At 44.8% G+C, this 26004-nt stretch overlaps 1 protein-coding gene across 2 annotated transcripts in view; it reads right to left on the bottom strand.

Moving 5' to 3' along the window:
* Nucleotides 1-26004, bottom strand: part of AKAP6 (A-kinase anchoring protein 6) — a 633848-nt gene that overhangs the window by 506791 nt on the left and 101053 nt on the right. For both annotated transcript variants that reach the window (XM_077261103.1, XM_077261107.1), the window contains exon 2: nt 11876-12170. In XM_077261103.1, coding sequence (XP_077117218.1) covers nt 11876-12151 — 276 coding nt within the window. In that variant the 5' untranslated portion in view covers nt 12152-12170. The remainder of the gene's footprint in view (nt 1-11875; nt 12171-26004) is intronic.

Below are 26004 nucleotides of genomic sequence, written 5' to 3'. Positions count from 1 at the left end.
GGCACACTCTCCCCGCAGTCGGCACACTCTCCCCGCAGTCGGCACACTCTCCCCGCTGTCGGCGCACTCCCGGCCCCGCATTCAACTATACCGGCGTCATAGACGCCGGTACAGTTGAATGCAATGATGGAGGAGAGAGCGTCTGCTGACGCTTCCTCTCCCATCATTCCCCGCTCTGCCTGCCGCTGACACTGCGGGTGCGCGATGACGTCATATCATCGCGCACCTGCTGTGTGACCGGGCGGGCAGACTGCGACTGCTGAGACCAGAGCCAGAGCAGCGCGGGGCAGGAGGAAAGGTGAGTAGAGTGTTTTTTGTTTTTTTTTATCAATGAGTGATGACTGGATTGTGGAGCTATTGGGGGGAGGGGGGGTGTGCTGCATTCCATTCTATGGGCCTCTGCTGCATTATATTCTATGGGGCTGGCTGCATTCCATTCTATGGGCCTCTGCTGCATTATATTCTATGGGGCTGTGCTGCATTCCATTATATGGGCCTGTGCTGCATTATATTCTATGGGCCTGTGCTGCATTATATTCTATGGGCCTGTGCTGCATTATATTCTATGGGGCTGTGCTGCATTATATTCTATGGGGCTGTGCTGCATTACATTCTATGGGCCTGTGCTGCATTATATTCTATGGGCCTGTGCTGCATTGTATTCTATGTGCCTGTGCTGCATTCCATTCTATGGGCCTGTGCTGCATTCCATTCTATGGGCCTGTGCTGCATTATATTCTATGGGCCTGTGCTGCATTCCATTCTATGGGCCTGTGCTGCATTATATTCTATGGGCCTGTGCTGCATTATATTCTATGGGGCTGTGCTGCATTATATTCTATGGGGCTGTGCTGCATTATATTCTATGGGCCTGTGCTGCATTCCATTCTATGGGCCTGTGCTGCATTATATTCTATGGGCCTGTGCTGCATTGTATTCTATGGGCCTGTGCTGCATTCCATTCTATGGGCCTGTGCTGCATTCCATTCTATGGGCCTGTGCTGCATTCCATTCTATGGGCCTGTGCTGCATTATATTCTATGGGCCTGTGCTGCATTATATTCTATGGGCCTGTGCTGCATTATATTCTATGGGGCTGTGCTGCATTACATTCTATGGGGGCTGTGCTGCATTCCATTCTATGGGGGCTGTGCAGCATTACATTCTATGGGGCTGTGCTGCATTACATTCTATGGGGCTGTGCTGTATTATAGTCTATGGGGGCTGGCTGTATTACATTCTATGGGGGCTGTGCTGTATTACATTCTATGGGGGCTGTGCTGCATTACATTCTATGGGGGCTGTGCAGCATTACATTCTATGGGGCTGTGCTGCATTACATTCTATGGGGCTGTGCTGTACTATAGTCTACGGGGGCTGGCTGTATTACATTCTATGGGGGCTGTGCTGTATTACATTCTATGGGTGCTGTGCTGTATTACATTCTATGGGGCTGTGCTGTATTATAGTCTATGGGGGCTGTGCAGCATTACATTCTATGGGGGCTGTGCTGTATTACATTCTATGGGGGCTGAGCTGTAATGCTGGATACAGCTGTAATTATATGTTATATAGTCGTGTTACACTCCCCTCACTTCTTGTAGCCTACAAGTGTACAAAGATATTATACAGTCACCATGTGACAAGTGGGCCTGTGTGACTTCAAATGCCAGGGCTGAATTTTAGTCCCAGTCCGGCCTTGAATGCAGCACAGGCCCATAGAATATAATGCAGCACAGGCCCATAGAATGGAATGCAGCACAGGCCCATAGAATGGAATGCAGCACAGGCCCATAGAATGGAATGCAGCACAGGCCCATAGAATACAATGCAGCACAGGCCCATAGAATATAATGCAGCACAGGCCCATAGAATGGAATGCAGCACAGGCCCATAGAATACAATGCAGCACAGGCCCATAGAATATAATGCAGCACAGGCCCATAGAGTGTAATGCAGCACAGCCCCATAGAATATAATGCAGCACAGCCCCATAGAATATAATGCAGCACAGGCCCATAGAATATAATGCAGCACAGGCCCATAGAATATAATGCAGCACAGGTCCATAGAATGGAATGCAGCACAGCCCCATAGAATATAATGCAGCAGAGGCCCATAGAATGGAATGCAGCCAGCCCCATAGAATATAATGCAGCAGAGGCCCATAGAATGGAATGCAGCCAGCCCCATAGAATATAATGCAGCAGAGGCCCATAGAATGGAATGCAGCACAGGCCCATAGAATATAATACAGCAGAGGCCCATAGAATGGAATGCAGCACAGGCCCATAGAATATAATGCAGCAGAGGCCCATAGAATGGAATGCAGCACAGGCCCATAGAATATAATGCAGCAGAGGCCCATAGAATGGAATGCAGCCAGCCCCATAGAATATAATGCAGCAGAGGCCCATAGAATGGAATGCAGCACACCCCCCCTCCCCCCAATAGCTCCACAATCCAGTCATCACTCATTGATAAAAAAAAACAAAAAACACTCTACTCACCTTTCCTCCTGCCCCGCGCTGCTCTGGCTCCGGTCTCAGCAGCTGCAGTCTGCCCGCCCGGTCACACAGCAGGTGCGCGATGATATGACGTCATCGCGCACCCGCAGTGTCAGCGGCAGGCAGAGCGGGGAATGATGGGAGAGGAAGCGTCAGCAGACGCTCTCTCTTCCATAATTGCATTCAACTGTACCGGCGTCTATGACGCCGGTATAGTTGAATGCGGGGCCGGGAGTGCGCCGACAGCGGGGAGAGTGTGCCGACTGCGGGGAGAGTGTGCCGACAGCGGCACACTTGAGCGGCCCACTACTGCCACCGGCCCTTCTGGCATTTGCCAGAACTGCCCGATGGCCAGTCCGGCCCTGGTTCCCCACCAGGACCAGCCCACCAGGACCACAGCCACAAATCTTGAAAAGTAAGTTTTGAAGACCCCAAATCTGCTACTTCAATGTGTAGAGCAGATTGCAAGTGTCTTTTAACTTACAGAGACCCCAGGACCACAGCCGCCTGGCTAACGCAACAATGTCCTCTTCTGACAGCCCTCCTCCACAGCAACAGCGTGTATCGGTAAGTTAACACAAAAAATGTTTGTTTGTTTTTTGGGGTTTTTTAATTTACACTTTTGTTGATCACTACATGCATAAATTATGTTTAAACAGGAAGCTGAATCAGATGAGGAGCTGTCAGAAGGGGGCGAGACAGGTGGAGAGATGCAAGTGGAGGAGGAACCAAGTGTAAGTAGTGGTGAAACAGTTGCTTCGCACATCACACTGCACCATACACAAAACAGATTTTCATACATAACTAAACACAGAAAACATATGCCTACATTACAGAGAATTTGTTTCCTTTATTTCAGTCTCCTGCTGCTGCTGCTGAACAGTCAGCAAACCGTGAAGGTTCTCCCAGCCGCTCCCAGAGTCGGCGGAATCGTCGCCGCGGTCGGCCATCAGTGAGTTTTTTTTTGGGGGGGGGATTCTATTGGTGCTTTTGTGTTTCAGTGTACTAATTTTTTTGTTTTTCTACTTTTTTTTTTGCACAGGCTTCACAGCGTGCTCCCGCCGAAGACTTTGATGATGATATTGACATCGACAGTCTCATTGAGGAGGTTCACGAGCGGGAGCCGCTGTGGAACATGGCTGACCGCAGGCATGCTGATACCAGTGTCACCCGTCGGCTCTGGGAGGAAGTATGCCAGAACATCTTTCCGAGGTGGGAGGACCTTCATCCACAGCAGCAGAGCAAACTATGTAAGTATTCACTTTTCAGTGATGTTTTGAGCTGAATGTAATGTATTGCATTTACCAATTTTTTTTCTTTCTTTTCATTCTTGTCTTCACAGGTGGAAAGGTTAGGAAGCGGTGGCGGTCACTGAGGGATCGCTTTAAGAGGGAATTTAACGCGGAGATGCAGGCCCCGAGTGGCTCAGCAGGAAGGAAGAGGAGCAGGTATAAATATGGCCCGGCCCTCTCCTTCCTGAGGCGAACCATGCTGAGCAGAGTGTAAGTATTCTACAGCCCACTAATAACCATGTTAACCTGTCTAACTTAGTTTGGTTTCAGTCAGGGCTTTTACATATCAATATATTAATTGTTTTTGTTTTTTCTTTCACAGCACCTTCTCCAGCCACTGGGTGCCTGCATCTTCCTCTGCGCCCTCTGGAGCGATACCTCCTGAGTCCGCCACCGAGGGCCACGTCGGTAGGCCCCACACCTCTGACCCCTCTGTCCCCTCCACTTCATCCGCCCCAAGCAGTGGAGCATTATTGCAGCCTTCCTTGCTCGAATCTGATGCTCAACAGATAGCGTTCCCTTTACCCCACCCCTCTGATCCTGCCACCTCTAGACCACCATTAGGTTCGTGGCGGCAGCAACAGAGGGGTCAGGAAAGGAGTTATGCTCCTGAGTTCTTACATCTGAATGCATCCTTCCAAAGCTCTTTCAAAATTTTAAGAGAGCAAGTGACTGCTGGTTTCAACATGGTGCAATCACGCATCAGTGAAACAAGCCAGGAAACCAGCAGTCGCTTGGATAGGCTGCATTCAGATGTAAGTCAGTCTCCGGCCAATCTTTTTTTTCAATCCATGCTCAGGAGCATGGAAAAGCTTTCTTTTGAGCAACAGATGCGGGTAATGAATACCTGCCATAATGCTCTACTGAAGGCCCTTCACGAACCCCAATCTACCCCCACACCTCCCCACACATCCACTACAATTCCACCCCAGGCCCCATTTCCACACCATGCCCCACCCCTGGCCCCATTTCCACACCATACCCCCCATTACCACACCATACCCCCCATTACCAAACCCAGCCCCAATACGCACACCAGCCCCAATACCAAACCCAGCCCCAATCCCCATGCCAGCCCCATTACCAAACCCAGCCCCAAACCCCACGCCAGTCCCAATACCCAACCCAGTCCCAATACCCAACCCAGTCCCCATACCCAACCCAGTCCCCATACCCATCCCGGCCCCCAAACCAAATTTCTTCCCCAATGTTTTCTTCCTTGCCCAGCTTTCCTTCCCCAGTAAGTATTTCCCCTACCCCAACACCACCCCCCTCTGGTCAGCCTCCTGCTTTTACCCCCCCTTCCACTGCACCCCAACCAAGTAGGGTTTCCCCACCTATCGACGTGGTCCAACCTTCCAGCCCCTCCTCCCCTTGTATCTCCACCCCACAGTTTGATGATTTGTAACATGCTAGAATGTTAAAGTTTGTTAATTTTATAAAAAAAATTGAATATATTTCTATTTTTTTGGCAAAAAAAAAATTAAAAAAAATAAATAAAATTAAGTATGATTTAAATTCTACTCTTTGTGTGTGTGGATTCATTAAGGTAATATGGTAACTAATAAAAAACGTAAAATAAAAATAAACACCAGACGTGAAAGGTATAACATATTGGTTTTATTACCAAGAAAACCACGCTTTTGGACTTTTTTTTTTTTTTTTGGGGGGTGGGGGAGAAACACATTTTTTACATAAACAAAACACATGGAAAACATGTCACACAATCATGTCTTGCCATGGAATCCGCCCGACAGGTGACACAAAATAATCCGCAAACTGGTCCCTGATCCTGGTAACAGAACCTGTGGAGCGAACAGAGCTGCTGCGGTAATCCCACAAGGTTGTCTCCAATTCTTCATCATCCAAGGAAACGGGCTCCTTTGAAAGGACAAAGTTATGGAGCACCACACATGCCTTAACAACCTCGTCTACAGTTTTGGTTTGCAGTTTGATTGCCGTCAGCAGAACTCTCCACTTCGCCGTCAATATACCAAAAGAACACTCGACTACTCTTCTTGCTCTAGTAAGCCGGTAATTAAAGACCCGTTTGGTACGGTTTAAGTTCCGGCTACTATACGGTTTCAGTAGGTGCGGCGAGAGTTGAAACGCTTCATCACCTACACAAACATATTGCATGGCTGGTTCACTTGTTCCTGGCAGTGGTCTGGCTGGCGGGAAATCGTATGTCTCTCCATAAAGGCAACGACCCATTGGAGAGTTTTTAAAAACTTGAGAATCGTTGGACCGTCCACAGGCTCCTATGTCCACAGCAAGGAACTTGCAGTTGGCGTCTGCAATAGCCATGAGTACTATGGAGAAATATTTCTTGTAATTGTAGTACTCAGAGCCTGTTCCTGCCGGTTTCGCAATCCTTATGTGTTTCCCGTCAAAGGCACCAACACAATTTGGGAAATGGCAAATTTGCTGAAACTGTTCTGCACTTCTCAACCAGATGTCCATGGATGGTTGGGGGATATACTCTGGCTGTAAAGTGGTCCAAATAGCCCGACATGTCTCCTTCACTATTCCGGAAATAGTGGAAATGCCCAGCCGGAATTGGTAATGGAGCGAAGTCAGAGATTCACCCGTAGCTAGGAAGCTGGCAAAAAAAAAAAAAAATGTTAGAATAAATTGCACAGACCAACAACCTTTTTTTTTTTTTTTGGTTTCCTGGTAAAGTTTCAATAAATGGCACTGTGAACATTTTTTTTAGGACAGGACACACAATAAAACCTGCATGAACACATGTAAAATAGTGGAATGGCCTCAAACAATACTAAAATTACATGCTGCACAAAATGGTACGCAATATGTCAGCGCAGTATTGTCTGCAGCATGTAATATAACATTAAATATGAGCAATGACATAAAAAAAGAGGCTTACCGCAGGGTCACCATCAGCCGCTCCGCCGGTGTGATGGCAAGCCTCATCCTTGTGTCCTGCCTTCGGATGACATCCTCCAGTTTTTGAAGCAAAAAGTCAAAATTTTCCATCCTCATCCGTACGTAATTGTAGAATTTGTGTGGATTGTGCCGCAACTCCAGGTACAGAGTGGACTGGACACCCCGGGTCATCCGTAGTTCATTAATCAGATGAATTCACAGTCGTCTCCGTCTCCGTTGCTGCAGAAGCATCCTCCGTCTTTCCGCTACCGCCTCCTTCTCCCGCACTATGATATCCAGGCGATTCGTCTCAAAGATAACGTCGGTAACCAAACTAGCAATCCTCCCAAGAACACCTTCCATCGCTGCCACAAAACTAAAACCCTCAAAGATGGGCTGTAAAAACAGTAACTATATAGTTTTCCATATTTTCCAGTAGCCAATCAAATTTGGGAGCCTCCCATTTTAAAAACGGATCCGTCGTAAAAACGGATGCAACGGATGGTAAAAACGGATGCAACGTATGCAACGCATCCAGTATTTCGACAGAACCGTTTAGCGGATTTGCGACGGATCCGTCGAAATGCTGTATGCGTTGTATACGTTTTTCACTTTTTTTGACGCATTTCGGCAAAAAGACGATCTGTGACGGTTTGCAGTTAACGCTAGTGTGAAAGTAGCCTAACAGGAAAGGGTTCTTTACAGTTAGAACAGTCAGACTGTGGAATGCCGACCACAAGAGGTAGTAATGACAAACATTATAACAGTTTTTAAAAAAGTGCTGGATGATTTCCTCAACACACATAACATTCCTGGTTATAGTTGAATGTGTTGAAATGAACAATTGGTGGAGAAAGGTTGAACTTGAGGGATCTCGGTTTTTTTTCAACCTACGTAACTATGAGTACTGGAGAGACTCAAAAAAGAAAATAATTATATTTTTTCAGTTGCTTTTTATTATTTTTAGCAGTTTTGTAGGAACAAAAATATCTGACCTTTTATTCACCTCTAGTATACAAAGGGCATGGAAAATACACTGTTATATACAATGTATCTCTATGTACTGTACATGTACAGCTCTGGCAAAAATTAAGAGACCGCTGCAAAATGTTCAGTTTGTCTGATTTTTCTCTTTATAGGTATATTTTTGAGTAAAATGTAAATTGTTCTTTTAGTCTATAAACTTCTGACAACATGTTTCCGAATTTCCAAGCAATACATTTTGTATTTTTTTCTGACAAAGAAAAATGGTCAAAATGAAAAACCCAGTGTTTTCAGTCCTCAAATAATGTAAATAAAACAAGTTCATAAACATTTAGAAACAACAATACTAATATTTTAACTCAGGAAGAGTTCAGAAATCAATATTTTGTGGAATAACCATTATTTTTAATCACAGCTTTCATGCGTCTTGGCATGCTTTCCACCAGTCTTTCACACTGCTTCTGGCACAAAAATGTAAGCAGCTCTTCTTTGTTTGATGGCTTGTGACTATCCATCATCCTCATGATTACATTCCAGAGGTTTTCAATGGGGTTCAGGTCTGGAGATTGGGCTGCCCATGACAGGGATTTGATGTGGTGGTCTCTTAATTTTTGTCAGAGCTGTATAATCTGCATCTAGGTTCATTGACTGCAACACAGCTCAAGATTACCAAATTCCCCTGTGTTTACTGTTGTGGGCTGTGGCTCATAGGTAGAGAATGGATTAATTTAATTTATGTGAGAGCAGAAACGTGGCCCCATCCCCGTGGAGGAACTACGATGAAGACATCAGAGCAGATAGGGGAGTATTATAAATCGGGACATTCTGCTGAATCCGGGGCCATTGGAAGCAATGGAAATCTCGATTGGTGTGGCGGGTTAAGACGGAAGCCCAGATGGGATCCACGAACATGAAGATAATCGCAATAGCACCCTTGCGTTCAGCATTTCTTCAACTGTTTGTGCCTGAGTTTGCTAAATCAACCAGTTGGTTAGAAAGGGAATCATTTTTCACATGATATGAGGGTTGGATATGCTCTTTAGTAAGCCTCATGCACCTCAGAGTTTTCCATCTCTGTGTAACCTATGAGCTGTATGGAATCAGGTTTCATGAAATGACATCCACTTTGCTTAGATATTCAGGTCGTGTTCACATATCGTAAGATGCTAGCAGGAACGCGGGATGCAGTGACGAGCAAGAGGCAGAGCAAGCGTTAACGAGTTTTATATATATAATTATCTCAACAGTGAATACTCCACGCAGGGAGTAAGGGGGTGTAAATATACAGGCCCACAATGTGTGTATAGCAATAAAGTAACTACAACGGGTGAAATAACGGGTTAACTTTTCAGTCTCTGGTTCCTGGACGATGGTGGCTTGAAAATCCCACGATGGCGCCATAGGTAGTGCAAGAAGTCTCTGAGCCGGTCCTGGAGGAAGGGGTAGAACTGTCTCTGTATCCTGGTCTTCTTTCACGTGGCCTTGTGATCCTGGAATAGGCTGCTGAACAGTGAAAGGTCTGCTGCACGGCTGAGGATGTACAAAGTCCCGGACTGCAGGCCGCAGTCTCACCGCTGCGAACAGCGTGCAACGCCGGATCAGCGTTTCCAAGAGAGACCGCAGGTGTTAGATGTACCGACCGGTTAGTGATATTATTGGGGAGTCCTTCTCAAGAGAGACACAGTCTGTATGTGCAGGGGATGGTACACTGCAAAGCGGGCCTGTCAATTGGCGTTGGATAATTGCTTCTCCTGTAGCACACGCTGGGGCCCCGCCAAAAGCCCAGTTTTCACGAGCGCAGTCTTTTTTATATCACACCCGCCCCGGCAGTCAGGTGCAAAGGTCTACTCCGGTCAGAAAGTGCTTCTTCCGGCAACAATGGTGACAGTCCCGACAGTTCCGTCCCGGACACGCAAGAGAGACTACTATTCTGGTCCATCTTCCTACGTATAACTGTGTTTTTTTTTCTGCTGCTTTTAATCCCCCATACATTAGTAAAAAGGTCAGAATTTATTTAGATGAATTATTACAGAATGAGGAGAAAAAACTATGGCACATGGAGGTAGAGTACGTACCCACAGCGGGCCTCAGGTGTTTTAGTTAGTCATGTGTATGAGCCCCCATAGTGTACAGACAGTATGGAGACAGCAATGGAGGTAAAAAAAAATGTGAACTTTTATTGCAGCTCTTCTCATACTGTATAAGATTTCTCAAGTCCTCAGTTGTGGCAGCTGCTGCTCTGCTTCAAAACGTCAAGTAATGGTTCAGTGACCGTGAATTATATTTGTCTCTTCTCTTCTTGCAATCCCGTCTTATGCCTCACTGTATAACCCTCGAGTTATTTCCAAGTTGCACTCTGACCCTCGTAAGGGATACAGAAAAAATGTACCAAGATGATGCTTGACATGGACATGAATGTAAATGGTTATAATAATGCATCATACAGCTTCCATGTGCAGTACTAAACAGTAGCCACTAGATGGCACTCTAATACAAGAAATCATGGAAGCAGTAATCATTGGGATGAAGCTCTTCTACAAAACTGTAAATGCCCCCAGATGGCTAAAAAGATTATTTCCAGGTCAGAAGCACCTCCTTAGACTACCCATCAATAGTGAAAGGTTAGCAGTCACTCTAATGTGTATGGAGGTGTCAGCCAACTAATTGTCGGAGTAGATGTCAATTGTTTAATATCCTCACATTTTGTACTGCAGTATTCACCGGCAAATGATTGCACACACGTGACAATATGTACACTGATGGCATTGTCAACAGTGGAGCTCATTTTACTAGTGGGGATGACACGGATAAGAAACAAAGGAATATTTACAAATACAATCAGTGAATTGTTACAAGTCCGTCCCTTCTTAAATCTCTGAATACAATGTCACCGAATCCGAAGTCAGACACTTAAGACAAAACACAATTTAATGATTTAAAGAAAAGGTTAAATGATAGTGGTTATCCATGTAAAAGAATTGAAAAAGTCATGTGTATGGCTCGACAAAAAGATAGGTCCACGCTGTAAAGACGAAAAAAGAGAAAAAAAAAAAAAAACGTAATTCTGGCGTTTTGACTTTTTTTCTCCTTACTCTGTTTAATGATAAGGTTAATTATTTTTTATATTGTTTAGGTGATTCTGAACGCGGCAATACCAAATAGGGCAGCAGGGTGGCGCAGTGGATAGCACAGCAGCCTTGCAGCGCTGGAGTCCTGGGTTCAAACCCCACTAAGGACAACATCAGCAAAGAGTTTGTATGTTCTCTCCGTGCTTGCGTGGGTTTCCTCCGGGTTCTCCGGTTTCCTCCCACATTCCAAAGACATACTGATAGGGAATTTAAATTGTGAGCCCCAACTGGGACAGTGATGATAATGTGTGCAAACCTGTGAAGCGCTGCGGAATATGTTAGCGCTATATAAAGATTATTATTATGTGTATGTTTAATTTGTTCTATTGTTTTACTTTAAAGGGGGTGATTTAAACTTTTATTTTTATTTTTTTAAAATATTTTTAAATTTTTTTTTTATTTTTTTTTTACTTTTTGCATGCTTCAATATTCTCCATGGGAGACGAGAAGCTGCAGTTGTCTGATCGCCTCTGCTACATACAGGCGATGATCAGATCGCCTGTGTGTAGCGGAAATACTCACTTGCTATGAGTACTGACCACCGGGCGGCGCTCACAGCAATCATTCTATGACAACCATAGAGTTCTGCTGGAGTTTTATAACAGTTTTCCTTGTTTGTCGGGTGATTGCTGATCTGTATAGACAGGCGGATGATAGTTGGAAATGAGAGCTCATATTAATGAATGCTCGTTCCCCAGTTCTTGGCTTGTCCAAATGGGCCTTTCTGTCAAATGGGTTGTCCGACAGTTTAGGGAAAGTAATGATATCAAACACAAGAACAAGCCTTGCTGCCCTAGACAAGCATTGATGACCACTAACCTACAACTACGAACTCTTTACATTGTGTGATGTTATGCTTGGTAAAGTGAGCAAATTTTGGAGAATAGGAGACATTTGACATCTTGGTTGTTGGAACCAATGCGTTCACGTCCTGTGTCTGACACTTCCTTGAAAAGAACGCTATTGGCTTTAGATTCCATCACTGAAATGTATTGGTCTGCGCTTGGCAATGAGCATATTGTAGACACAACATGAAAAAAATGAAAAGTGAATTTTTCGCCTGTATTACTGTCCTCACCTTGAGTTGCATTAGATGCACATCAACATGTTTGCTTTGAGGGTCTTCTTGCACAGACTGTGTAAGTCCTCTTACTCTTTCAGCTGTGCATCTTATCCAGGTATCAATTTCTGGCAGGTGTAAGATAATTTTCCAGTCTGCCCCAGTATGAACTGGAGGTGGCCTTTCAGAGCGCTGGACACAATCGTGCCCCAAAGGGGGCTCTATTTCACATGAGTCGCCAACATTAGGGTCCATGGTATCGGCTTCTTGGGATCCAGTAGTCTTCAGACTCATGGCCTAGAGCTAGTCATACCTACGAGAGTAAAAGAATAGAACGTTTTCACAACATGCTTAGGCGTTTATCAATACAAATGTCAATAGCAAACAATTTCATTACCACAATAATAAAATCCACAATCTAGATTTTGTGATACCCACTTATTGTTGTCATTCAAAGATCAAATAATTGGGAAGATCTGAATGGGGGTGAGGGTGATGATGGTAGGTGTCACCTGTAAGGGTTGTGTAAGGACACAACAGTGGTAGAAGCCTGATGTGCCGTATCTGGAGGATAAGTTTGGCAAATTGAAGATTCTCACTATGTGCGGGCTGCACTCACAGGATGAGATCCAGACAGTATAAGGCTACGTTCATACGTTCCGTGTTTGCTGCCTATTTTTGCTGCATTTTATGCAACTTTTAAACAATGAGACTTCAGAAATCTCATGCACACATAGTTTTTTCTTCCTGACTAAATTGGAAAACTGCCGAGTTTTTGAAAGAAAAACTTCTTTCAGCATTTTTGCGATTTTTTTTTACCCCCCTCCACCCATAGAACGCAATGGGCAAGTGCCAAAATGCTGCGCAAAAAAACACAGGTATCAGGTTTTTGCTGCATTATTGGTGCAAAAACCTAAGTTGCATCATAAGTTTTTTTGGAGGGGGTACTAACCTTTATCAGCATGCACAAGAGACAGCAAAAGCTCAGCAAAACCTGTTTTTTGTAAGTAGCTTATTTACTGCCAAGACAGCAGGTTTAGTCTGCAGAAACAAAGTAGCATAAACAACGTGTGAACATAGACTAAGTGCCATACTTGTTTTTTTACCTTGAGAACGGTGCAGGGTCTGACCCCAAAATGCATTGATGTGAATAAAAACCTTACTTATGTTCTCCAGATCTCATCCTCTCCACGAGTGCAGCCCGCACAGCGTGATAGTTTCCACTTTGCTTTGCCAAAGATCAAATAATTGTCATATACAACATTCCCCGAACAGAAGCCGTCACTCCCTACAATACTTGGATAATGCCAGCACATTCTGCTGACTTGGAGAACCTGTCACCTGATTCATGCTGCCAAACCCGTGGGGGCATGAATTAGAGCCTGCCTGATTGGACTTTGTATACCTCTCTCTAAAACGCTCCACAGTTTGGGCAGAAAATAATGTTAGAAGACCCGGCCGGGGCCAAAGCCAGAGACTAGACTAATCCAACACCGCCCCCAATCAGCTTCTCCCAGCGTCACCCTATGTGATTGACAGGTCTCTGCCATGTGTGTACTTCGTGAGAGACCTGTCAATCACCTGGAGTGGTGCTGGACTAGTCTCATCTCGGCCAATTCTCCACACCATATTATTGTATTAATGCTCTGAAAAGACTGACATATCACTTTGACTTAGGCTGCCGTCACACTAGCAGTATTTGGTCAGTATTTTCCATCAGTATTTGTAAGCCAAAACCAGGAGTGGAACAATTAGAGGAAAAGTATAACAGAAACATATGCACCACTTCTGTATTTATCACCCACTCCTGGTTTTGGCTTACAAATACTGATGGAAAATACTGACCAAATACTGCTAGTGTGACGGCAGCCTAACACAATTGAACTGTTTAATTAGTGTTCACATAAGTGACCGCAATCGGTGTCCCCTTCTTCCTTCTAATATTTCAACGTGTGTTAAGAAGCAGGGGACACATGGAGAGGACTTACTAAAAAGAATGAAGAAAAGGAATAAATAAAAAGAATGAACATAACTTATAGTTCCAAAGATATGGAGAGGTATTGTAGATTTCTTATGCATCTTGGACATGAAATGAACATAAATTATATGTAGACAATTAGGAAATCAACATAGATCCCATAAAAACAGGTGTATATTATATTCCCTGTGCTTGATAGGTGGGAAATAAACATGAAATATAAGTAGACAATAGAGGAACGAACACATATCCCATATAAAACGGTGTATATTATATTCCCTGAGTTTTATAGGTGAGGAACGAACATGAAATATATGTAGAGAATAGTGGAATAATAATAATAATTTTTTATTTATACAGCGTCAACATATTCTGCAGCACTTTACATTATAGAGGGGATTTGTACAGACAATAGACATTACAGCATAACAATAAACACAGATCAAAACAGATACCAAGAGGAGTGAGGGCCCTGCTCGCAAGCTTACAATCTATGAGGAAAAGGGGATATGAGGAAAAGGGTATGTAACAGTACAGACACAGAGGGCTATTAAATGCATTAAGCGTGTGAGAACATGATGCGAGGAACCTGGTTATGGTTTAAGTTTTTTTGAATGGACAACACAGGGATAGTTAGGTTAATGTGTTGAGGCGGTAGGCCATTCTGAACAAATGCGTTTTTAGGGCACGCTTAAAACTGTGGGGATTGGGGATTAATCGTATTAACCTGGGTAGTGCATTCCAAAGAATCGGCGCAGCACGTGAAAAGTCTTGGAGACGGGAGTGGGAGGTTGTGATTATTGAGGATTAGCAGAATGGAGAGCTCGGGTAGGGTGGTAGATTGAGACCAGGGAGGAGATGTAGGGTAGAGCTGAGCCATGGAGTACTTTGTGGGTGAGGGTAATAAGTTTGTACTGGATTCTGGAGTGGATGGGTAACCAGTGTAATGACTGGCACAAGGTAGAGGCATCGGTGTAACAGTTGATGAGGAATATGATCCTGGCTGCAGCATTCAAAACAGATTGGAGCGGGAAGAGTTTTGTAAGAGGGAGGCCGATTAGTAGAGAGTTACAATAGTCCAGATGAGAATGAATAAGAGAAAAAGTAAGAGTTTTTGCAGAGTCGAAAATAAGAAAAGGTTGAATTCTTGAAATGTTTTTGAGGTGCAGTCTTGCAGATAACAAGAGTGAGCCAATGATCGGATGTGGGGGGTGAATGAAAGCTCAGAATCAAGTATGACCCCAAGGCATGCTGCTTGGGAGTAATGGTGGAACCACACACGGAGATGGCAATGTCAGGCAAAGGTAGATTAGTAGAGGGAGAGAACACGAGGAGTTCAGTTTTTGACAGGTTCAGTTTCAGATAGTGGGAGGACATGATGTTAGAGACAGCGGTAAGACAATCACTGGTGTTTTCTAAAAATGGTAGGCGAGATGTCAGGAGCAGAAGTGTATAATGGGGTGTCATCAGCATAGAGATGGTACTGGAAACCAAATCTACTGATTGTTTATCAAATAGGGGCAGTATACAAGGAGAAGAGGAGGGGGCCTAGGACTGATCCTTGAGGAACCCCAACAGTAAGGGGAAGATGAGAGGAGGAGGAACCAGCAAAACATACAGTGAAGGAGCGGTCAGAGAGATAGGAGGAGAACCAGGAGAGAACGGTGTCCTTGAGGTTGATGGAGAAGAGCATAGTGAGGAGGAGCTGATGATCCACAGTGTCGAATGCTGCAGAGAGATCCAGGAGAATTAGCATGGAGTAGTGACCATTAGATTTAGCTGTTAGTAGGTCATTAGAGACTTTAGTGAGGGCAGTTTCAGTAGAGTGTAAAGAGCGGAAGCCAGATTGTAGAGGGTCGAGAAGAGAGTTATCTGAGAGATAGCGGGTAAGAGGGGAGTGGCCCAGGCGTTCGAGGAGTTTAGAGATGAAGGGAAGATTAGAGACAGGTCTATAATTAGCGGCACAGTTTTGGTCGAGGGAGGGTTTTTTAAGTAATGGATGTATGATGGCATGCTTAAATGAGGAGGGAAAAATACCGGAAGTGAGGGAAAGGTTGAATATTTTTGTTAGGTGAGAGGTGACAGCAGGGCAAAGGGACGGGAACCCTGACGAAGCTGCTGTTGCAGCAATACGCGTGGGGCTCTTGCCTCACCCCTTATTCTTGTGCAGCGCCCCCACTGCCGCAGGGCCGAGGGGTACCCGGTACCTGGCCTCTGAGTCTCTGCTCTGGGGTTGTCACGGTGGCTAGACCCGGTCCGTGACCCTGCTGAGGGGCGCCCAATGAAAGGTGTGGATGGTGGTGGTAGTGCGGTGCAGTGCTGGTCACAGTAAATAACGAAGACACCAGGTTGCAGTCTCTTTACCTCTTTACTGAAGGCTTCAGGATCCTCAGTCCGGAATACGGTTAACCAGGCTGCGCAAGTCCGGCCGGTCCGATGGCACCTCCAGAGTTCCCTTTGCAGGTGGAAATCTGTGCCTACCTTCTAGCGCTTGTGTGTTGCGGTCCTCCCCTGCTGTGCTTACGGGATAGTCCCCACAACTGTTGTGTCTGTTTCTCGTGTTCCCTCACAACTCGATTCTGATGTTCTTCTTCGTCCCCCAGATGATATGGCTAGGACGCACCCGTATGACGGGTAGGCTCGGAGCTCTTCCTGGACCCTAGTGTCGCCCTTCTCCTATTGTTGCCCCCTGTGTCTTCGTAGGTGATTAGTGTGAGACAGCCCGCCTATAGCTGACTGTCCTGCCGTAGGTTTGAAGTATTGCTTGGAGCCTAGTACTTCCTCGGCGTTCCGGCCACCGGCTACGCGCCTCAGTAGGATGTTGCCTCATCTTACAGCACGACTCCTACTGGTATTTCTCCTTGTTGCGTTGATCTCGTTTCTCACTCAGCACAATAAACCTCGCTTCTTGTCCTTTCTTAGGGCACCGCCGCTATCTCGTGCAGGCGCAGTCCCGTAACGTTCTCTCTGTTCGCTAGGCCTCTGTCAGGATCCCACCCCTGACAGCGACCCCTCTGAGTCTCTCCCCACAACAACCTCTGCCACAGGGTGTTGCCTGTTCGATTCCCAGTCAGCTTCTGTTCTAACTTCCTATCCAACCCCCAGTTTTACCAGATTGTGAGGAGTGGCCTAATACATAGTACCCTTAGCTCCCCCTGGAGGCCAGACTGTGAAGTGTATTGGTGTCTGTGATACCTGGTCAGGTGAACTCCTTCAGTGCCATCAGACGTACCATAGCCCCCCTTAGCGGCAGAGCATCAGTACTGCAACGACCAGGACTCTGGGGCGCTGCACTCGTCTCTTGTCTCTCCTGGGCGCCTCAATCCGCTGCACTCCCCCGCAGCTCGAGTGGTATTTATCTGCCTAGAGTGGGCTTATTTCTCTCCACCTTGCTTTCTCCAGGCGCAATTGCACCTTACCTGTTATCAGTTGCTGCCTATTTCTGTTGGACCAGGTCCACATAGGTATTTGGACATACATCTTTGTGGGGTTTATGATTATGTGTCAGCCTAATATTGTGATGTGAACATTGGGACTTAGGCTTTCCAGGTACCTAGCATGCTCAGACAATACTGTTATTTAATGTATAGCCGTATATATCATTGTGGGGTCTGTGCCTACATTCAAGCCTAACATTGTGATATGAATATTAGTATTTGGGCTTTCCAGGTATTGAGCATGCTTAGATAACACTGTTACTCATTATAGTCATGCCTATTATATAGGGTTTCAATTATGTGTGTATATATGTTTGCAGCACATTGTGTGTCATGACATTCTTTTTGTTTTGGTTCAATACTAGGAGACTTGACTTATTTAACCTATGAGCAAGAGACATTTTGTTATTTATATCTGTACAGCCTATTATATTATGCATATATTTGATTATAATTACAACTTTTTTTGGTTTTACTATACTTTATTTGTGATATATAGGGGTGTCGCTTATCGGTCCTATATCTTAGGCCCTTTTAAATGGTTTTATCTGTGTCTGTCTTTTTTGAGGTGTAAAAATAAAAGTTTTCTGATTTTTTATAATTTTCGGGTGTGCATACCATCATTAGTCTAGTCTTCTCTCTTTTTTGCTGCATCTAGTTTGCCTTACAGACTAGGTTTTGCACCCTGTATCATCATCAGTACAGGGGTGCACCCTTTTATATTTACTAGATAATGAAAAGTGTCAAAGAGACGTTTAGGGTTATTCAACAGTGAGGTGATGAGGGTGTTGAAATAGGTTTGTTTGGAGAGGTGAAGGGCAGAGTTGTATGTTTTAAAGGGCCACTGTCACCCCCCCCCCAGCCGTTATAAACTAAAAGAGCCACCTTGTGCAGCAGTAATGCTGCAGTCTAACAAGGTGGCTCTTTTAGTTTTTGATTCATTTATTACCTCAATAAAGCGTTTTAAAAATTGGCCACAAATACCAGATATTGTACCTGGAGGCGGTCCGAATCGTCCTCTATCAATCTCCCAACTGCCGTCACTCTTCTCTTCTGGGGCGATGGTCGCCGCCCCCTGAGCGCTGTTGCTTCTTAAATCCGGCGCCTGCGCTGTGCGTGCCTGCCTGGGACAGGCGCAGTCTTCATTGTCAGTCACAGCTCAGATGCAGGGTGCCTGACTGCGCAGGTGCGGGCAGTGCGGCCACCCTGTTCCTGAATCCCCGCCCCGCACTGTGTTATTCATTATGCACAGTGCGGGGCTGGGGTTCCTGGGCATGCGCACTGCGCTTGTCAGACGCTCCCCCGGTCCCCCGCCTTCCAGCATTGTTCTTTGTGGCTGTTCAAAACGTCGGCAATGAAACCTGTATATTCCGGCAATGCTGGAAGGCGGGGGACCAGGGGAGCGTCTGACAAGCGCAGTGCGCATGCCCAGGAACCCCAGCCCCGCACTGTGCATAATGAATAACACAGTGCGGGCCCCAGGCAGGCACGCACAGCGCAGGCGCCGGATTTAAGAAGCAACAGCGCTCAGGGGGCGGCGACCATCGCCCCTGAAGAGAAGAGTGACGGCAGTTGGGAGATTGATAGAGGACAATTCGGACCGCCTCCAGGTACAATATCTGGTATTTGTGGCCAATTTTTAAAACGCTTTATTGAGGTAATAAATGAATCAAAAACTAAAAGAGCCACCTTGTTAGACTGCAGCATTACTGCTGCACAAGGTGGCTCTTTTAGTTTATAACGGCTGGGGGGGGGGGGTGACAGTGGCCCTTTAAGCATAAACTTATAATGGATGAAATCTTCAAGTAGATTAGATTTTCTCCACAAGCGTTCGGCGCACCCGGAGCACTGCTGCAGGAAACCGTGGGATATGTGAATGAACACATATCCAGTATAAACAGGTGTATATTATATTCCATGAGCTTTATAGGTGGGGAATGAACATAAAATATATATAGATAATAGATGAATGAATGCATTTTCCACATAAACAGGTGTATATTACATTCCATGAGCTTTATAAAACAGGAAGGGGATACAAAAAGATAATTGGATAAGGAATTGATAATGCCTGTCAGCAGCGTTTAAACTGTGATTAACAAATGAAAAATCAGGGGCTCTATAAAAACAAAACCATGGTCAGGTAGACCAACAAAAATGTCGTAAACAACTGCCAGGAAAGTTGTTCGGGATGCAAACAAAAACCCACAAATAACATCAGCTGAAATACTGGACTCTCTGAAAACTAGCGGTGTGGCTGTTTCAAGATGCGCACAATAAGGAGGCACTTGAAGAAAAACGGCTGCATGGTCGAATCGCCAGAAGAAAGCCATTACTGCGCAAATGCCACAGAGTATCTCGCCTACAATACGCAAAACAGCACAGAGACAAGCCTCAAAACTACTGGAACAAGGTGATGAGACCAAAATTGAACACTTTGGCCACAACCATAAACGTTACATTTGGAGAGAGGTCAAGAAGACCTATGATGAAGGGAACACCTTTCCTACTGTAAAGCATGGAGGTGGATCGCTGATGTTTTGGGGATGTGTGAGCTACAAAGGCACGGGAAACTTGATCAAAGTTGAAGGAAAGATAAGTGCAGCACGTTATCAGCAAATAATGGGGGAAAATTTGCACTCATCATCGTGGAAGTTGTACATGGGACGTACTTGGACATTTCAACATGACAACGATCCAAAACACAAGGCCAAGTAGACCTGTCATTGGCTACAGCAGAACAAAGTGAAGGTTCTGGAGTGGCCATCTCAGTCTCCTTACCTCAATATTATTGCACCACTCTGGGGAGATTTCAAGCACGCAGTTCATGCTAGACAGCCCAGGAATTTATAGGAACTGGAGGCTTTTTGCCAAGAACAGTGGGCAGCTTTAGCATCTGAGAAAATAAAGAACCTCATCCACAACTACCACAAAAGACTTCAAGCTGTCATTGATGTTAGAGGGGGCAATACACGGTATTAAGAAATGGGGTATGTGAACTTTTGATCAGAGTCATTTGGATGTTTGGGTTGTCATTATGATTTAAAAAGAGAAAACACAGTAGTTTGACAATAAATGGCTTCACCCAACCACTAACCATGAGTGAAGAAAAAGTTTTTGTGTCATCATTCATATTCTCTGAAAAAAGGCCAAAAAAGCAAAAATTCTGCCGGGGTATGTAAACGTTTGAGCACAACTGGAAATAATTATTCAGCATCCCTATTGACACTTCCCACTCAGCTGTCTCTAAGCTTCTAACCATTCCACAAACTTACACACCTTTGCAGAAATCTCAAACACCTTGATTTACACTCACTTTCTGAGTCCCTTCTCACTCTTGCAGACATAGGTTCCTTACACAGGGCAGATGTTGCTGCCACTTTATATAAAACCACAACAGCTGCAGCTCTCGAATCAGTCTCCCCTCCTCACACATACCAAAGCTCGCACAATCAACAGGCAACCCTGGCACACCAACCTGACTAAAGATCTGAGGCGGGCTTCCAGGGTTGCTGAGTGGGGATTAAATAGAGCCCACTCCAACAAGCACATCATCACATTCAAACAGTCCCTCACCACTTTCAAGTCCACACTCACTGCAGCAAAACAAACATACTTCTCATCTCTCATATCTTCCATCTTACAACCCAAAACACTTTCAATTCTCTCCTCCGTCCCTCAGCTCTCATAACAGATGAAGACTTTACCTCATTCTTCAAGCAGAAGATTAATAACATCAGAGAAAGCTTCGGCCTACAGTCCCCACAGCCCCTCCTCATAACTACTCAGCCCTCCTCCTCCAAAACCAGCTTCTCCACCGTTACATAAGATCCACTTTCCTCTCTAATCTTCAAATCATATCTCACCACTTGTGCACTTGACCTGAACCCATCCCATCTTATCCTTCATTCTTCATCCCAGCCCTAACCCATCTCGTCAACCTATGACTAACAACTGGTGTCTTCTCCTCTTGCTTCAAACATGCCTCAATCACACTCATCCTCAAAAAGTCCTCCCTTGACTCGTCCTCTGTGTCTAACTATTTCTTTAAAAAAAAAGTGTGTCTATTTCTCTTAAAGAGTAATGTGTTTGTTTTAAAGAGTAATTTTATTTTTTTTATTCATATTTTTTTCATTACTGGGCCAAGCATGGAAACTTCTAAAACTTTGTAATGTACTTAATTAGGGGATTTGCCTTCTTTCCTGTTTAAAAAAAAATCTGATAATGTGGCCTCCAAACACCAAATTTTTCCCAAGGCTTTTCTTATTTTGTGACCTCTATGTCTCTGTCTATGTAACTGGCGTATGAATTCTATATGAGGAGATGGTGGCAGCTCGGGATCGTGTGTGCCCCCTAGGGAAGTAATGCGCTGATGTGTAGTCTCCAGTGAGTGCGCTATGGTTTAGGGCAGGTGTGGGGAACCTCAGGCCCCAGGGCCATTTTCGGCCCTCGATGACCTTTTATTAGGCCCCCGAGCTGATTCTCAGGGACCGCATTCTTGGGCAGGGAAGTGTATTTTGATTAGAGCCAGCTCATTAATTTCTTCTTGCTCTGTTAGCACACACATGCAGTGTTCATTACTGAACACTGAAGAGCCTGCAATGAAAGATTACGTCCTGACACCAGTGCCACAGTCAGGATGTACTTTGTGGGTGGAGTTTGTTTGGCCCCCGAGGGATGGTATAAATATCCAAATGGCCTTTGGCAGAAAAAAGATTCCCCATGCCTGGTTTAGGGTAAAGTGCTCTGCATTATGAGTGAGAGGTGTCAGCACAGCAAGAAGAGTGCAATGTCTGATTATCCAGTGCTCCTCTCTGCTGCTTAGCTCTCTGTGTCCTGCAGTCTGACATTGCATTCTGAGTGAGAGATCCCTGCACAGCAGCAAAAGGGAAGTGCAGAATAGACAGAAGATGTCTCCATTCTTGCTGCTGTGTCAGAATGTCTCAGTCATAACGCGATGCTAGAATGCAAGGAGACAGCACTTTTTTTAAGTTCACCTGTGTTTTTTTGTGTTGCCTTTGATGTAGAACTGCAGCCTTTTTTTTTACGTTTTTGGAAAGTTGCGGCAACGTGATTGCAGCAAAAAATGCAACGCGGCTGCAACAGGTTAATGCAGGGGACAGCATTATCACACATAGAAGCAAGCAGCTCCCGAGGAGCAGTTCCCTCTGCAGACAGAAACTGTACTCCAATGACACAGACATGGAGGGTGGAAAGATTGAGGATTGGACGTCACCTTGATCAAATTTTGGATCAGATAAGAAGCAAAATTGGCTAATGAAGTGAAATACAAACATTCATAACTTTCTATGCTGGACACAAATGTGGAAAAAAAAAAGAAAATGTAGTTACTCTTTAACCATTTAACGCTATTTGACTTGCATATCTGTCATGAAGATGCCACTTTTTGCTCTGTGACAGGTACAGCAGAGTCTTCCTTGATTGTGGGGTGCTGAAGGATTTGTTATGGCAACTGGAAGCCAAACATTGGTCTATGGGTCTGCGATACATTATTAATATCAGATCCCATCAGAGGGGAGGTTGGTAGGCAGTCAGTCAAATACTGGTAGGCTAGGCAATGCACTGCTATACACAAGTAGTGTAGTGTATTACCTATAGATCATAAAAAATATTTTTGCGCATTCATAAACAGAAGAAATTAAAAACACCCTCCCCAAAATCCCAGGTTTCCTATTAAAAAATAGTTTAATCTAGGAAAACATCTTTTAAAAACAACACGTTTAGTATTGTTGAGTCTGCGTGCTGAATACATAGCTAGCTGTCAGTCAGTGCCAGGGTGTCCTTACAGCCACTGATCTGCAGGCTGTGAGGCACTGACAGGTATTATATGCGAGGGGCACTATGTATCCCCCAGGATGAGCACAGAAGTGTATTGAGGCGGCGGGAGTGCATTGCAGTCACAGGCATAGCTGTGGTTGCAATGCAGAATAAAAGTAAGTGTGGTCTTGGACAAGCTATTTGCCTAAGGCAGATTTAAGAAAACCCACCATGGGCTTTTATTTTTGGAGCGAACTACAGGATGGTAGTGGGGCAGTTTGCTCCCTCCAAGCCGGGTCTTACAACTGGGCTATGACCACAGATTCCATTTAAAAGCCATGCAGTAAAGGGTTTGGGGGTGTCAGTGTAGGTTTGCAAGTGGCAGAGCCGGTGGCTTTGCAGTGTCCATCTTGTGTGAGGTAACACAGAGCCAAGAGCAATGAACGCCTGGCACCCCGCAGCGTGATACGGTGGTGCAGTCGCCCTCGGCAACCGGTCTCAGATACAGGCTGTGGAGACACCCGGCTGCAATCTAGAGGATACCATGTGCTTTTCATTTTGCGAGTTGTTTGGACATTTAATACGTTTGCTGTGAATTTTCCTGGGTCACTGCCTCATTACTGCACGGTGTACACCATTATTCAGTGTATATATATATATATATATATATATATATATATATATATATATATTGGGTATCTATTGTTAGGTCCCATACCAAAAAACAATACCTTTATTAATGCTATATGGTGAACACTGTAAGGAGAAAAAAAAGAAGATATGGCATACTTGTGGTCACATGGCGGCTGCTGTGACTGTCAAGCAGAGCTGAATCCTAACTGTGTGTGCATTACAAACCTATAGGATCATAGAAGATTTCACCTGGTGTGGAAAACCCTTTAATGGATCAAATGGTTAAACACAAGTTTTGACCATCTTAAAAGCATTGTATGTTTAAGGGTGGTGGACTGTGCCTTCGCGTTACTACCCTGCAATACACCATTCGTGCTGTGTTGCATTGTATTGTGAATAATGTCTTGCGTGTTTGTATATATTGTCATGTGAATAGAGCTATAATGTACAGCGTGTATAGTAATACAATGCATAGTGTAAGATATAGTGATGTAGATAGCTGACTGTAGCATACGTAGTGAAATTAGGGTAAGAGAGTTAATGTTTGGGACTAGCCCAAAGGTGTGGGGTTAGTGTTAGGGGAAGTGACTGCTGCCTATTAGATGGGGGATAGAGTTTTGGAGTGCAATGTTACGATAGTTGCCTTATGGGTGAACCGGAGTGAGAGGAGACTAAGGACAAAGCATAGTGATATCCTAAAGAAACAGAGCGGCCAACTGGAGAAGGGTTCTAGGAGAGGACTCTGAGTCACAAACCCTACAGCATTAGCATTGTAACACGGAAGGTAATGGGCCTAAACAGGACTGAGTATGTGGGACTAGTGGGGTTTCCGAGTGCAAAGGTTCCTGGGTGCCAATAGTGCAAGAAAGAGGACGCAGAACTGCTGAACAAGTAAGGAGACTGGCTGATTAAAGTTAGGTTATGGCAAAGTAGGGAGAAACAGTGGATATAGAGCCCTGGAGTAAACTACAGAGGAAGGATACTGTGTGAAAGAAAATGCTTCATACTGTAAAAGAAACATCCCTAAGACATTAAACCCGCTATCCTTTTTTATCCAACCCTTAACCAACTATCATACAGTAAAGAGTTTATTTTGGAAGGTGATTTCCCTCATTGAAATGTGCAACATCTGGTCCTGGAAGCACACAACTCCGGCTACATGTGCCGGCAGGAGAGTAAGGACAAGTTCACACTCTCGGCTCCTACCCCCACTTTCATGTAGCTTTCCAGGGCACTGAAAACGAGAGCCTCAGGCATGGCTACCACACCGTGCCACGCTACACTTGTTCAATATGTAATGTATTATAATATCAGTCTATTTAGGCTACGCTCACATGTACTGTAATGATCAGTTAGAACGAGTACAGCAGCAATCTGTTAAAAATAATATTGTGCACAGACAACTTTTGTGTCCTGCTAAAAAAAAAAAATATTGCAACTAGATCTGTTTTATTTTTACATTGAATTCTATGGAAAACTGATCACTTAAATAGCCATCAGCCAATTGAAACTGATTTTTTTCAAATGAAAGAAAAACTGATTGCTATTTAACTGATCAGTTTCCCAAGTTTTACAAAAGTTTTGTGCTAACGGATTGCTGCTGGATCCATTCTAAGGGCTCATACTCACTTGCGTGAAATACGGTCGAGTCTCGCATGGCAACACCCGGCTCTGCCGCCGGCACTGTGGAGCAGAGCATGTAGCTCCATGTATTGCTGTGCGGCCGCACGCTCCTCTCTGGAGTTCCGGCGGCAGAGCCGGGTTTTAACATGCGAGACTCGGCTGTATTTCACGCAAGTGAGTATGAGCCCTAACTGATGATTACTGAACACGTGAACAGAGCCTTATACGTTCCTTTAGCATGTTTTCTTCAGCATCTTTAGTGGTGTTTTCCCCTCGGCTAGCCCTAAGTACATCTCATTTTCTATCCAGCTCACATACCCTCCCCCGCACCAGCCTCCTTGTAACACTTTATAAACAAATAGCTGCCGTAATTGTCCAACAGTGGAAATTTAATAGAATTCTCACCTCTTCACATGGGCTGAAGGGGTCATCTAGCTGGAGTGAGAGGGAAAATCAAAGATGCAGAGTCCCTCACACACATTATGAGAAGTTTTCAGTATTAAATAGGTTGAACATTAAGGCTATTTTTATTCCCACAGCAGAGTGAATAAGCAGAATGAAGCAGCAGCTCTGACCTTCCAATACTACCCTCAGTAGAAGACTCTGGGGGCATGTGTGAGCTCCGACACTATGTAGCAGAAACACACAGACTCAGGACAAGCTGTGTATTGCACTAACATTTTAGATTTTTTTAATAC

The sequence above is a fragment of the Ranitomeya variabilis genome, chromosome 1 (genome assembly GCF_051348905.1).
Source record: "Ranitomeya variabilis isolate aRanVar5 chromosome 1, aRanVar5.hap1, whole genome shotgun sequence".
Lineage (NCBI taxonomy): Eukaryota > Metazoa > Chordata > Amphibia > Anura > Dendrobatidae > Ranitomeya > Ranitomeya variabilis.
This window is presented reverse-complemented; position numbering and strand designations above follow the sequence as displayed.